The sequence below is a fragment of the Phoca vitulina genome, unplaced genomic scaffold (assembly GCF_004348235.1).
Source record: "Phoca vitulina isolate PV1807 unplaced genomic scaffold, GSC_HSeal_1.0 scaffold65, whole genome shotgun sequence".
Lineage (NCBI taxonomy): Eukaryota > Metazoa > Chordata > Mammalia > Carnivora > Phocidae > Phoca > Phoca vitulina.
The window spans coordinates 297,715-312,257 of NW_022589768.1; the positions used below are offsets into that span (position 1 = coordinate 297,715).

A 14,543-nucleotide genomic window follows, 5' to 3' on the forward strand; every position below is an offset into this window, starting at 1 on the left:
ACATGTGCCCGCATGTGACGTGTGGTAGGAACATGATGGAGATGGCCGAATTCCCGGAGTCGGGCAAGTGGAAGGTCCTCTCGCATCCCCGCTGCCACCGGGAGCCTGCACCTGCCCAGTGGGGGGCTCTGGAGGAGCCTGGGCAGCCGCGGGAGCCAGGAAGCGTGCCCGCCAAGATGCTGGGGCCCGCTCAGTCCATCTGCAGTGAGGAGCACCCAGCACCCACGGGTGGAGTCCAGGCATGCCAGCCCGTGTCCCTGTACCACGACCTGCCTTCCACACCTTCCCTTTCGTGGCCAGCCTGGTCCCTTCTCTTGCATCAGGTCTGGCATACTTGCGTGCAGGCTGGCCTCCACATTGCCCCCCTCCACTGCATACCAATCCAGGTGCTCCCCAACCTTACAGGCCCAGGCAACCCCCCTCCTCGGGGGGGCATCTAGCCCTTGCTCTCTGCCATATGAAGCTGCAGGGTAGGGTACTGTGCACGCACTTGGCAGCTCCTAGCAAAGAACAAAACGGAAGGAATGTCCCGGTGTCTGTACCCAGTGTCTAGTGGCACTGGGGGTGTTTTCATGAAGGGCTTTGAGAAGTTCTGGGGACCAGCAGAGGTCACTTGGGGTCCTGGGCAGTGTGTATCGCCCAGTGTTAGGCTTTCTTCTACTCTGACCCATAATCCAACCCTGCTCCGATAGGTCAGGGCCCTGTGGCTTTAGGACTGAGACACAGGGCTGTTAACAGAGCCGTTGGCGCTTTCGTGGGGGGCAGCGTGACAGAGGCAGTCCACAGAGCCCCAACAAGCAGGCTGCATTCCAGATTCAGCAGGAGACCCCCTCCCCACAGTTCCATGTATGCAGCAGAGTATTTAGGAAGGACTGAGGGCCCTCAAGAGCAAAGTGGGGTCCTGGACTTCGGAGGTGTGAGGATTTAGGTACATGTGTCCTCACTTACACTCAGGTAGTGATGCCTGCCCCATGAGACTGGGAGCTCTTGGAGGGTCACCTTCTCCTGACCTCAGACACGCCCGCACATTGCCGCTCAGCTAACTGTAGCCTGGCTTTGCCAAGAGCCCATGTGCCTAGGAGAGCAGGGAGAGGTGCCTGCGAAGCCAGGGAACAGTGTAAATGAGGACAGGGACAGTGGCAAGGTCCACCTCAAAGGGGGGAAGCCGTCAGCTGTTAACCCTATGGGAATGTCGGTTCAGGGATTTTCCCGTTTTTCTCCTAAAGAAACAGAAATCCAGATTTTCATGTGAAATCGGATTTTAAAATGTAAGAGTTGGCAACTGTGGATTTACATGTTCAGATCCATTCGGCGCCTGGCTATGTCCGGGGAGGGTGACTCACTGCCCCCTACGTTCCACTGGGTTTGGCCAGTGCTCAGCACAGGTGGATCAGAGATCGAAAGCTGGGCGGTCAGGATACTTAACCCTGCAGTTCCAAACCGAACTCCACCTCCATGCCCCCCCACCCCCAGGTACACTGGGGCCATGGTGTGGACAGTGGCTACCTTCCTCCACATACTGCCACAGCTCCTGCATGGTGGTCTCCCTCCCAGGCTATAGCTCTTCTGTCTGGTGACCCCTCTGTCCCTTCCGTCTGCAGACAAAGGGGAGCAATACCTGCCATGTTGCTGGTCCGAGGGCCGCCCCATCCTTCGCCGATTCGCTTCATCCTGTCCCTGTAAGTGCCTGTGTAAATAGTCCCTTTATTCTGGCCTCCCCTCAATTAACCTTCTGAATGTGCCCTCCTTTTCCTGCTAGGAGCCACCACTACACAGACTAATTCCATTCGGAAACGACACTGTGAGGTCCAAACACGCCTAGCTCTGCAGTCTGGATCCAGCTGGAGGGAGCCCGGCTTGCCACCCTGCTGTAGGCTCCAAGCAGGGGTCCTAGGCAGCAGGCTGAAGCTGAAGACACTACACAGCCCAGCGCGGTACTAAGGACCCCAGGGACACGATAACCCCAGGCTGCAACTGAAGACGCAACTCAAAGAAAGGAAAAGCCTTGCAACGCGGCCAACCGGTTTAATGACAGGCAAAACCATGCAGATGCCAAACTACGGAGCACCAGGGACTCAGGGGTACAGAGGTCTTGGGGTGAAACACTACAACACCATCACGGGGGAAATGGGCTCACCTAACGTTGATATGGGGTAAGGGGGGGGTCCACTGGCAGCTCAGACCTATGCCATTTCTCAGGGGAACATGCATCCCACCCCCAAAATAGGAGCAAGCCGGCCGCCTTCACTCCCGAACATAAATCCTCGTGCAGACCACGTCATCGGCGCCGAACGTCTGCAGAGAAGGAAAAACAATCAGAGCAGATGCCTGTGCAAATATGTTTAAAACATATCACTAATAAGGCCACTTACTGCCCTGTTAAAAACCCTTTGTAACCAACGTTCAATTTCCTGTGCCACATGCTCCCACTAACTGCTAAGGTCTTTTTTTCTCCCTTAAGCTCCATACGGGCAGAGAGCAACTGGGGTGTAGAATTATATGCAATTTTCCTTTGTTTCTGGATCCCATGAATGCTGACATGGGAAATGTTTGGTTTGAAAAATTAAACTGAAAGGGGGAGATGTCACATTGGACATTTCTGAGGTGGTTCTGCCTCTTCAAATGACTTCAGTAGGGCGCGGGGCCTGGGCATCTGGAGCCCAGGGCTCATGCGCTGACCAGCCAGACGGGGCGGCGTTGGAGAGAACGGCTGCCCGCCCTCAAGTTATCTGCAAGCTGGAAAACGGGTCTGAGCTGCAAAGGCACAGCACCGGCCTGGACCCAGCTCTGCAGCCCACAGCGAGGGGAAGGGGGCCCGGCGCTTCCTCTCTTGCTGGTGCAGAGTGGAAGGGAGGGGGTGTCAGACAGGGCTGGAATGGAACAGGATGATCCCCAAGGCTCTTTCCAGCTAAAATTCTATGGCTCTTTGTATGTCTGTTTGCTGTGCGGTGGGCACAAACCTCCCCAGATGGAGGATTTTCTTCTGGCCCCTGAAGTAGGATCGCCTCTAAGTAAACTATCTTAACTCTCCCCCAAACTAGCAATTACTCAGGGGCCTGCTCTCCTGGGCTCTTACACGCAGTTGGAACAGGGAAAGCAATATGTTTGTTTCACACACAAAACCAAACATCAAAGATCCTCCAGCCTGCAGCCCCGATGTGGGCACGTCTGCCGACGTACGCTTGTCTGCAGGAGCGCCCCTTGCTCTCAGATTCTCAAAGGGGCTTGAGGCCCGGGAGAGGCTGAGAGTCTGGCTAGACCTGACCTTCAGCTTCCTGCCCCGGCCCGTCGGCTGGCTGAGAGAGGCTCTCGGAGCGCGTGCTAGGACATCCCAACGTGTGTCTCAGGGAAACACTAGTCATGAGTGACACCAGGAAGCAAACAGCCACCAGCAGCTTTTCCAAGTGGGGGCTTTTCCAAGTGGGGGATACCTCCGTCTGCAGGACATGCTGCGCCGGGAGGAGGGGAGGAGGGCAGGGGGGCAGGCGTTCCCACCGAAATTCACCTCTAGGGGTGCTGACCTCTCAGCTCCAGGGACATGGAGTGTGTGGGGTTGGACTCTTCCCGTGCACTGTAACCACCCTCGTATCTGATGCCTCCCCCAGGCCCCCAGGCCGACGAGCAGCTTCCAGACACAAGAAGAAATCCCATTTCCAACCTGATCTGAGACGTCCTTCTCAGCCGGCACCCATGCCGAAAGATTCCTGAAAGAAACTCTAGACTGTTCCAGAGCGGTTTGAGGGAAGATCCTCCATTTTCACAGAAGGCAACTTACAGCCCCCAGGGGACCATTTACTGTTGGCCCTGGGAGAGCTGATTTCAACTTAACTAGGATAATTTGCCTCTTGTTATAAAGAGATAGCATCTCCCTGCGTTTTGGATTTATTAACGATAACAACCCTTGAAACAAAAGCCCATAGATCAAGTCTCAAATGCCAAGAATTAATGCTCCTTTTGAGGCTTGTCTGGTCGGCTGAGCCGAGGAAGGATGCACGGGTGGAGCTGGGGGGCGGGGGGTGGGTGTTGGAAGTCGTGTGGTCCTCGCAGCAGAATGTTTTCTGGTTGCTCGGGGATTACAAGGTTAATAAAATCACACTTCCTCAGGGAGCACACCGAGCCTGCTCGACCCTCAGCCACGCTCCAGAACTAAGAGCTTTGCTGACTCAGGTACCAGCGAACCTTTTGTTCTTTTTTCTCCTAAATTCCATGTCTCAGCCTCAAAGTGCTCCTCCAGCCCCATCAAGTAGTCCTTCCCTGGAAACGGCATTCACCAGGTTGCAAAGGAAGCCAGTCCCTTCTCTATGAAAGCAGACAGGACTGGAAATCAGGGCCGGGAAGGACAAGCGGCCTCAGCTGAAGTAACAGAGACCGCTCCGTGCAGGGTCTGCTCACAGGATCAACATGCAGTTTCAGGGCTGAGAGCAACCCACCCGGGGATCAGACTTTAGCGGCAGCCCTCAGGCCACAGCCTGGGAAGGGAAGGGCCACGCCTCGGTCGCACAGCGAGGCCGGCCCGCGTCCCACTCTGCCGGCTCCCTCCTCAGTGCTGCAGGGTGCTGTTGGCTAAGACGGGGCAGGCGGGCGCTCTTAGAGGGTAGATGGTAACGTATGCCTCGTGGAGAACAAAGGATATCATTTCCAGGTTACCCACACAGCTTTTCCTTTTCCTTGCGTGTGTGCGTATGTATGTGTGTGTGAGTGTGCACACGTGTGCGCGGAGAGTGTGCGTGTGAGAATGTGTGCGCGTGTGTGTGGCGGGGGGCGGGGTCGGGGCAGGGAAAGCCTGCTCTATTCTGAAGTACAAAGGAAGAGTGACTGAGCCTTCCCTGTCCTCCCCGACGCCCTCTGCCCCCAACACCTAAAATCAAGGACGAGGCAGTGTGTGATTAAACCGTGGGGGTTTCTAAACTGGCCTCACCAGGTAAAGTTTGTGTGGCCAGGATTGTTTAAAATGTGCCTCGAAGTGCCTCGAAGGGAGAGCCCACCCTTCCCTGTTCTAAGGCCCCAGCCCCAGACCACGGGACATGCAGAGCCTTCTGGCAGCCACAGGACTTGCCTGGCTCCTGAAGGCCACTGCAGTTGGTAAGTCTAGCGGTAAAAATGCTCTCTGAGGCTCCCAGTGCTGACGCACTAAAATTCCTGAAATCTTTCCCTGGTAGCAAAATGGGGAACGAGAAGGGGAAAAAAAATCCCTCTGCAGAGTGAAAACCCCTGGGGCCTCCCGGAGCCCATGCACTCTGGCCCAGTGGGAAGGGAGGCCGGCTCGAGCCGCCACGGAGCCGCCACGGGGACGCAGTGGGGACGCTACAGCCTGTCACAGCCCTGCCCCTCCCAACCACGGAACGATGAATGCCTGTGACCTCCACTGTCACCTCAAGCTTTCCGCTCAAATTTTAACGCAGGGCCGACGGGGTCCCGCTCTCCGGTGAGGGAGGACGGCACCATCTGGGGACTGTAGGCGTGATTCAGGGGCCCAGGACCTCACCAGGATGAGCTCGTCGTTGGCCAGCTCGCGGGTCCAGTAGGTTTTGGGGCCATCCCCCTCGAGGAGAGTCTGTGTGCAGTGGATCTTGTTCTCATTCTCCCAAGTGGCCAAACTCTGCAGGCAGGAAAACCATTAGTGACATTAATTATGGTCTTGGCAGCAGGAGCGGAGACAACAGTGCACACGGGAGGGTCTCGGCTGTGGAGAGAAGCAACACATGGTCTCTGTCAGCAGGGCACAGAAGCCTCTGCAGTGCCCTATGGAGTCCAGATTCGGAGGGCCGGCCACGGGTTTATGGGGAATAAATAGACCTCGTGTCCCCCCAGAGCTCCCCCCTCCCCACGCGCACACACACTCTCCGAACCAGCGGAGCTTTGGGCATGCTTCTCATCTCCAGGAATAAAATTCAGAGCATGCAGTGATTCATTTGTGTCAAAATGGACTATCCCTTCAAGCGACTAGCATATTAAGGGCAAGAACCTTCCCATCAGAACGATACCACGCTGGAACCTAAGACACCGTATTTATAGCCACACTGTAGCCAGCGACAGGAGCCCTCTCCACTGCACGGATTTTGGGATAACCCCTTCCCTTCCGTGTTACAGACTGTTCTGACAGACCTGAGTATCTCTGAGGACAAAAACACTACCACCTTCCAGGGTACGGCCTCTGGAAAACATTCAGACACAAAACAAATCAAGTCTTCATGCTCCTGGACGTGGGAGGCGGCACAAAGCACAGTGCTCGCCAGCGGGTGGGGGTGCCCACGTGCAGCACGCACACACTTGCTTTCTAACTGACACTTGCCAGGCTGTCGCGTGAACCTCTGATTTTTTATCGGAGCCGTGGTCTCTGGCCGTGGCCACCGCTGGACGTCCCCAGCTGAGTCCTGCCGACGGCCAGGCCAGCTCCCAGGACTCCCAGGCACTCTTGTTTTTACAAACAGTGCCGTGGGGCTCAGACCCTGCCCTCTGCAAGCCTGGACGTCATTTTCTGGCTGCGCCAATTCTGTGCGCCAAACCGGCCACGTGGGTCCACCCCTGCGGCCGAGTCTCTGTGTCCGGAGGGTCCAACTCTGCAGATCAGACAGGCCCCCTCAGGAAACCGGAGACTCAGTTCCTCACTTTCTGGAACCTTATTCGTGTTTCTTTGTTTTGAACGCGGGGGAAAGGGAGGGAGACATTTTGTCGCCTTTTAGATAACTGATTGCAGCAGCGACAATTTTCCATCTGCCCTCAGAATACACACTAACCGACCCTTCATTCTGTTCAACCAAAAGCGATTTTTGCCACGGCAAACGGGCATGCCCTGCCGCTGGCTTCCGTCCGCTGTCCATCCCGTCCACTGTCCACCCCTGCGGCCGAGCGCCGCACAAACACACACTCTCGCGCTTGAGGACTGAGAGAGCCCTTGGTCCGTCTCCCCAGCCAGAATCGGCCTCGCTTTGGGAAGGACTCCGCCTTTCCTTCAGAAACCAGGCTGAGGGCCGGAGGGAGAGGTGCTGGCCCGCGAGACCGCTGAAACCGGATCCAGGGCGTCCCCTGGGGCCCGGAGACCCGGGGACCGGGGGGCGGGGGGAAGCGAGCGCTGCCGTTCCACCTGCGACAGGAGACGTGGCGGCGGCCCGGGCCCCGCAGCCGCCCCCCGCAGCCGCGCCCGCGCCCACTGCGGACGCCGCCGCCGCCGGGGTCCCCCGCCCCTCCAGGCGCAGCGCGGAGGCGGCGGCTTGGGTGGGGTGGGGGCGGACTGCGGAGGACCTTGTCCCGAGCCCAGGGCAACCCGCTCGCACGAATCCTCTCTGCAAACCGCCCGTGCACGGCCTTGCAGGGGAAGCGCACCACCCGCCGCGAAGGCAGGCAGGGGCGCGTCGGGCCGCGGCTCGGAGGAGGGGACCCCGGAACGCCGCCCGCCTCTGGGGCCTCACCCTGCACTTGCGTCCGTCCACGGTCTCCTCTTCGAAGCCTTCTCCGACCTTGAAGTTGATCTCGGTGGTGCGCACCGTGGTGGACGTCTTGATGTAGAACTGATCCCCGTCCTGGCGGATCTCCACGTGCGGCTTGGACGCGGCCGCCACGGCCACTTTCCTCAGCATGGCGTTCACACCTGCGCAGGGAGGGAGGTCGCAGCGCCCGCCCGGCCCTTCCCAAGCCCTCTGCCTGTAGATGGGGCCCTCAAAACGCCGCTCCCCCAACCCTCGCCCCAACTTTCCAGAGGAGACACAGGCTCAGGGAGGGCAAGCGGCTCTCCCTGCGCAGCACGGTGAATTCGTGGCAGGGCCTGGCCTCACACCGAGTCTCCAAATTTAAAGTCCCTGAGCCTCCTTGGACTCCAGAGAGAACCTCCCCTCGCGCTGATCCAGCACGAGACGAGGCCGAACCGTCGGGGAAGGCGCCGAGCCTCCAGCAAACGCTCGCGGGGCGCGCGGCTCCCGGGCTCCACTCGCCGCTCCGCCGGGGCGGCCTTGGATCGCTCCCCTCGCCCTCGCCCCGGGGACTCCCTCCGCCTGGGCTGGTCCCGGAACCCACCCCTGAGGGCCCGGGGCACCTCGGGGCCGCGCCTCCTCGTAGGCGCGCACTGACCGCGCCAGCTTACCCAGCGCCTTGAGGAGCTCGTCGAAATTCTCGCTGCTGCGCATCTTCCAGGTGCCGGCGAAGTTGGGCATGGCGAGGCGGCGGGCTGCGGGCGGACGGACGGACGGGCGCGGAGAGCGGCGGCGCGGCTGGCTCCCTCCCGGCTGCAGGGCGGAGACTGACGCTCGGCCCCCAGCCCGTGCGCCCAGAGTCCCTGGGAGGGCGCCCCCCGCCCCGCCCCGCCCCGCCCCGCGCCCCGCCCCCGCCCCGCCTCCGCCCCCCGCGGCCCTACCCGCGAGCGGCGCTCCCCGCCCGCGGTGCCCCCCGCCGCGGTCCGTACCCCAGCCTCGGTGCCGCGCGCCCGGCGCCCGCTCTTCTACAGCTGGGGGTGGGCACTGGGGGAGGGTCAGGCGATCGGGCACTGGCCCAGCGGGGACAATTGTGGCAGCGGGGCGGTGGGGACGTGGGGAAGCTCTGCACCATTCTCTCTACTTTGGTGCATGTTTGATGAGAACTACAATAGAAAGTTAAAATACAGCGGGTGGTGGGCCGGTCAGTGTTGGGAGCCGCGCTCTCCCCACTCCGGGTAGTGCGTTCTGGGCGTGCGCAGCCGGTTTACCCCCACCCCGGTGAGGGATCCTATTCCGCACCCCCACCCCCCACACACACACTGGCGCAGGGCCAATGCGAGCCAGTGGCGGGAAAGCCCCATGCCCATGACCCCCGCCTGGGCCCTGCTAGGAACCAAGGGGCGCGCGGGATGGTGGGCTCTCCGCGTGCGCGGGGCAGGAGGCCGCCCAGGCCTCAGCGCTTCCGGACTGCGGTCACGAGGGCTGGAACCCGGGCTAGGAGCGGCCCGTTCTGCGGGGAAGTGTGGCTCCATGCTCTGCAAAGGAGGTCTCCTTCCTTCTCCCATTGCTCCCAAGTGTGCACCATGCTTAAAGCCCCCCTTCAGTGTCTCCAGCAAGAGGGTACACACACTTCACCGCGGCCCTGTGAGCCTCCACGGCTGACCCCAAGTTTTCCTTCCACTCCCTGTCCACTGTGCCATCATCCCTCTACCTTAGCCAAACTGCACAACTCAGGATTCTAGAATCAGCCATGCATCTTCCCACCTGCAGCCTCTGCCCATGCTGAGCCCTCTCCTGGGAATGCCCCTTTCCTCTCCGGGTTCCTAAGATCTTGCCCGTCCACCAGAGTCCATCTTTATGGTGTCTCTTTTGTGATATTCAGTTTCCTAATCAAATATGATTATTTTTCTCTGAACCCGCAGAGTCTGTGTTTGGTTTTGCTCTTGCTTAAGTATTAATCCTGCTATAAACTGAGCTCCTACAGGGCAATGACTGAGTATTCATCAACGTGTCCTCTCTTGCTCAACCTCAGCCAGGTGGGGCTCAATAAATAAGCATTGATTTGAGAAGGATATGAGTGCTCTGCAGCCGGAGGGCGTGTGGGGGGAAGACCCCCACAGGCTGCAGGAATCCATGCTGACAGCCTGCTGAACAGGGCTCTGGGCGTCTGGAGGGGGCTGGGGCTGGGCTCCTGCCTGGGGCCCTGAGGAGGTGTTTTAGAAAGCAGCTGAGGATAAGAGAGGGGGGAGAGACCGTCTCCAGCTGGAAAGAGATGTGGGCAGGGCTGGCCTTATCAGTGTGAGACCTGAGCAGTCCCACAGGCCCACGTTCACAGAGGGGCCTGGTGGTTGGTTCCATGCTCTGCTCTTGCCATCTTGAAATTCTTAATCATTTTTCAACAATGCATCTTGCGTTTTCATTTTGCAGTGGGATCCACAAATTATGTAGCTGATCCTGAGTGTGGGAGGCAGGGGGTGGGCCTGCTACAGAATCAGACTCACTTCACAGAGGGTCACGCATCTCTCCAGTGAGGGGGCAAAAGAGGGCTGCCATCCAGCTAATGCAAGCCTCCCCCCCCAACCAACACTGCTCCCCAGCAAGGCTTCTGCCATCTTAAGACTGGGGCTGGGGAGGGGCAGGAGGTCAGCAGAGTGGGGAGTCAGGACCATGGGGACAGCCCGTGAGAATAGTCAGAGGGCCGTGGATAGGGCGTCAGAGTGACTGGCAGGTCTTGCAGCAGGTGGGCAGAGGGGGGAAGGAGAAGGGCTGGGGGAATCATGGTAAAAGAACCAGAGGGATGGGGCAAGAGGGGCAGGTGAAGGCGGTCCACCCTCCAGCCAGGGCTGCCCTGACAGGAGCACAGCGGGCATTGTCCAGTCATACGTCAAGCATGGGAGCAGGGTCCAGGAATGGGGAGGGCACGGCCACTTCCACATCAGCATGTGAGGAGGTCCTCGGGTCCTTGCAAGCCTACTGTGCTCACTCATGACGCTTGGAGGTGGCCAGGACTTCTTAGAAGCCCCAGACCTCATCGGGGGGCACATGGAGGGGAGGGCAAGCTCCCGCCACCGGCCTGGCTACTTACAGGGGGAACCCAGAGTGAAGAGGGCAGCAAGGACACCACCATCACGGTGCTTCTGTGGACCCAGCCTCAGGATCCATGGAAGGGCCCTGCTGGGTAGAGATCCAGCTCGTGGCCCGGGCCTCCAAACAGGTTGGTGGAGTCACCATCCTCTGAGCCCCGCTGCCATCCCTCCTTCCTTCTCCTGTTTTATTCTCTTGTTCACCACCTCTCTGAGCTGGGAACTGCGCTCAGCGCTGGGGGGAGTGTCCACTGAAGATCCAGGTCCTGTCTTGAGGGTCTACTGTTTGACCAGGAGAGAACCACGTCTGTAATCACTCACGCGAGGGGCAGGCAGTTAGCCTGGCCTGGGCTGAGACTGGGAGCCTATCCAGGGGGGTGTGATCAGAAAGAACCACGTGTGGAAAGACAAACCCTGCGTGCACTTGGAACCACGTCTCTCCGCGTGGCTGGAGTGCATAGTCTGAAGGGATGAGGCAGAGATGCCGGGAGGAAGCTGACGCCCAGTGCAGGCGAGCAGCGCGGGAAGAACCGGGGTTACTGAATGCCAGCCATCACAGCAACATGGGGGAGCCTTCTAGAAATTCAGACTCCCAGGCCCCAGCCCTGGAGATTCAGATTCAGTAAGTCAGGGGTAGGGCCCAGGAAGCTGTGTTTGGCGAGCTTTCCAGGTGACTCCCCGTGTACAGTCGAGTGACCGGCTGCACCTGCAGGGGAGGGGAAGTGGGGACGAGAGCCCGGGGTGACTCCCACTGTCTGGGTTGTGCACTTTGTCTCATTTGCTGCTACGGGGAGATCAGGGGCAGGAGGCCAGGTCTATGTGGGAAGTGCCCGGTCTGTGTTGTCTGGGGCATCCAGGACCCAGTGGGCAGTGCGGTCCTGGAGTTCGGGAGAGAGGTCTGAGCTGAGATGGGCGTGGGGGTCACCCGTGTGCAGGGGGCAGGTGAAGACATGAGTGTGCCCGAGATGCCCGGGGACAGGACACAGCTCGAGAAGCACAGAGGCCCTGGTAGAGAATCTCGGTGTTGCGGGGCAGCCGGAGCAGGGGAGGGCCAAAGGAAGTGGGAGAGAAACCAGGGTGTGACGTCCTCCTAGCAGCCGGGGGCACCGTGTTTCACAAAAGGAAGGACGGGCCAACAGAGCCAGCTGCTCCAAGAGGCTCCTGGAAGCAAGGGCCACCAAATGTCCCCTAGAGTGAGCAGCAAGACAGTCTTGGTGACTAAAGCCAGAGCTGTTTCTGGAGGTGGGGGTCTGGAAGCAGGCTACAGGGGGTCGAGTTCAGAATGGAAAGAGTGAAACAGGAAGCAGAGACGCTTCTTTCAAAAAGCACGGGGGTGTAGGGGAGGGGAGAGAGAGTGGAAGGTAGGAGGGGACGCGGTGTCCAAAGGACTAGCTGGGGTTTTGTCTGTTGGCCTTTGGGGGGAAGAGATTCGGTGTTTACTGTCTCTGAAGGCAGATGCAGGAGAAGTGGAAGATGGTGCGGCTGACAATGGGGAGAGGACGGGGCCCAGAATGCAGGGCCCCGAGCCGGAGGGGGCGGGGGCCGGGGAACCAGAAGCTGGAGGCACCTGTCTGAGTCGGGTCCTTTCCCTGGCCACTAGGAGATGGGCCTCCGCGGGGCTGAGGAGGGGTGCAAGGTGGGGTCCCTGGCGGAGCCTCAGCCGAGTCCCTTCTGGGGGTGAGTGGGGCGGCACAGGGCCCCGGGCGCTCCAGCTCTGGGGTGGAGTGTGCTCTCCGCCCGCAGCTCGGGGACCCCAGCGTGCAGCATGGGGGTGGGAGGGCACGATGGCGGACCTGTGAACCCATGCAGGGGACAGAGAGGACGGCTGCCAGTGGGGGCAGCCAGGATGGGTTGTGGGGCTCGGGGCCTGCACCCCGTGAGGCTGAAGAGTGTGTGCCCTGGGGCGGCAGGAAGGCAGGCAGAGGTGAAGGCGCTGGAGTTGAGGAGGAGGCAGGATGCTGAGGCACATGGGTGTGCAGCCTCTCTGGTACCCATGGAGCCTGCTGCGGAGCCCGCTTTGGCCGGTTCTGCGGGGCCGGGGGGCCGGCTGCGGGAGGAGAAGGGGGGCTGTGCTGCTGGGGTTCTAGCGAGACGCGGCGCGGAGGCCACTCGCCCAGCCGGTGGTCGGCAGCTTCAGGGAAGGCTGCTGAGGTCCGCTTTGGGTAGGACAGCTCGGAGGCTCATAGGGACGGACAGACGGAACTGTGCAGACTCTGAGACTCGGGGCAACCACAGGAGACAGCATTCTGGACGCTTCCCCAGGATGAGGAAGCCAGCTGGCCATAGTCAGGGCTCTGGGGGTAGAGAGCCCGCCTGGCACGGGATGAAGCCGTGGGGTATCGTGGGTCACAACGTTCGGGTTTGGGGGGCACCGCAGGCCCCAGAGTGCAGTTCTGGTGGGCGGCGGGGGCTGATGACAGGTGCTGGGGGCCCGGATGGAGTTCTGCTGACACGTGCTCTCGGAGGTTGGCAGTGCCCGGCGCGGGCGGCCGGAGGGGGCCCACAGCCCGGGCCCTTACCGCTTGGCCCAAGGAGCCCAGCTGGCAGAGCAGGTAGGCAGAGGCCACTTCCCGGCTGACGGCAGCTGCACACGTCCATGTCACGTCCGTGGGTTCCGGAACATTCCCAGGGGCGCTGTGTGCCTGAGACACACTTGCACACATGCGCTGACAGTCAGGATCCCCTTTCTGTTTTGGTTGGAAACATCGATCTTTGACTGTCTGGAGCAGAAAGACCCGTGGAACAGAAGATCCCTGTGGCTCGCCTGGTGTCCTTGGAGAGATACTGTGGGCCCGGCGTGGAATTCAGAGGTGAGCAGACATGGCCCTGGGATGCACGGCTGCCGGGGAAGATAAAGTTTGGGACCACGCAGTAAGTGCGTTGCAGGGGGAGGGAGGCACTTCAGGGGGCCCAGGGGAGGACAGCTGAACTTCCCAGGGAAGGAGACATTACACTTAGCGGGGCTCTGAAGGGTCACTAGCGTTCCCACGGCGGACCAGGGGGAAAGGGCCCCTGGGCTCCAATGGGGCAAATCCACCAGGAGCCCTCTGTGGACACTGCACCTTGGGGTGCAGGGATCCCAGAGTCCTGGCCAAGCAGGCTGTCATCAGCCCGCCCGCAGTTGCCTGGGGGTGTGGCCAATCCCTGGTGTTTCCTCTCCAATGCAGATTTTCAGAAGCAGGCGCTGGGGCCTGGGCCCTCTCTCCAAGACCCCTTTGTTCTCGGGCTGGCAGTTCCTGCCTTTGCAGACCCCATGTTGCCCAGCTCCTCCCAGGCCACTGACCGGCGTCCCTATCCGGGGCATTTCTGCTGAGCTTTGCTACTTTTGCCTGGAGGCAGGCCAGAGCCTCAGCTTCCCAGGGCCGCCGGCCTGGCCCCATGCCCTTAGAAGGGCCGAACTCATGCTGGAAGAATGGGGGTCAGAGTTCAGCCCCTGCAAGCTGGGGGCTCTGGAGAGGGTCCCAGTGGGGGTCTTCAGGACAGCTCTCTGTGGTGGGGGCTGGGGCCCCTGTGCTGGGACAATCCGGGAGTCCGCAGAACAGGACAAAGAAGAGCTGATGTCTCTGGACGACTGGGGGCAGGGCCCGTGCCCTGCCGGGTGAGTTTCTTCTAGGTTAGTGGAGTGGAAGGAGCACTGGACTGGGAGTCAGGGGGTAGGCATCACCGGGGCTGGAGAGGTCCTGGGGACCATGGAGTCCCACAGTAGAATGAATACAAGTACATTTCCTGAGCTTTTACTAAGAACCAGGCACAGGAGTGAGTGCTTCATTCATTCGTTCAGTCGTTGGTTCATTCATTCTTTACCACTGTCCTGGGAGAGGCACTTGGTCCTAGATGAGGAAGCTGAAGCACAACCAGTAAAGTGTCCAAGGTCACTCAGCCCACTGAGACAGACCTGGGAGGGAGCCCGGGAGGGCCGGCCCCAGATGCACGCCCTCACCAGCCCCTCTGCGGTCTTAGTGGGCAGATGGGGACTCGAGGCCCCGAGGGGGTTTCTGGCCCCTGGCCAAGCAGTGCCCTGCCCACCAGCCCTGGTCGCCACCGAGCGGCCGTG

At 60.3% G+C, this 14,543-nt stretch overlaps 1 protein-coding gene across 1 annotated transcript; it reads right to left on the bottom strand.

Moving 5' to 3' along the window:
• Positions 1-2,015: 2,015 nt before the first annotated feature.
• Positions 2,016-8,223, bottom strand: CRABP1 (cellular retinoic acid binding protein 1). Its single transcript, XM_032392052.1, has 4 exons — positions 8,078-8,223; positions 7,410-7,588; positions 5,486-5,599; positions 2,016-2,295 (listed from the first exon to the last, which is right to left on the bottom strand). Exons 1-4 carry the CDS (start codon positions 8,145-8,147, stop codon positions 2,245-2,247), a joined length of 414 nt encoding a protein of 137 aa, XP_032247943.1. The 5' UTR covers positions 8,148-8,223; the 3' UTR covers positions 2,016-2,244.
• Between the last annotated feature and the right edge of the window lie 6,320 nt (positions 8,224-14,543).

What these genes read in the sequence shown, in the direction of transcription:
- CRABP1 (XM_032392052.1), bottom strand. Translation starts at nt 8,147, where the DNA reads ATGCCCAACTTCGCCGGCACCTGGAAGATGCGCAGCAGCGAGAATTTC. An exon ending in TGGACGGACGCAAGTGCAGG is followed by an intron (nt 5,600 to 7,409) that starts GTGAGGCCCCAG and finishes TCCTGCCTGCAG; the next exon opens with AGTTTGGCCACTTGGGAGAA. An exon ending in CCAACGACGAGCTCATCCTG is followed by an intron (nt 2,296 to 5,485) that starts GTGAGGTCCTGG and finishes CCTTCTCTGCAG; the next exon opens with ACGTTCGGCGCCGATGACGT.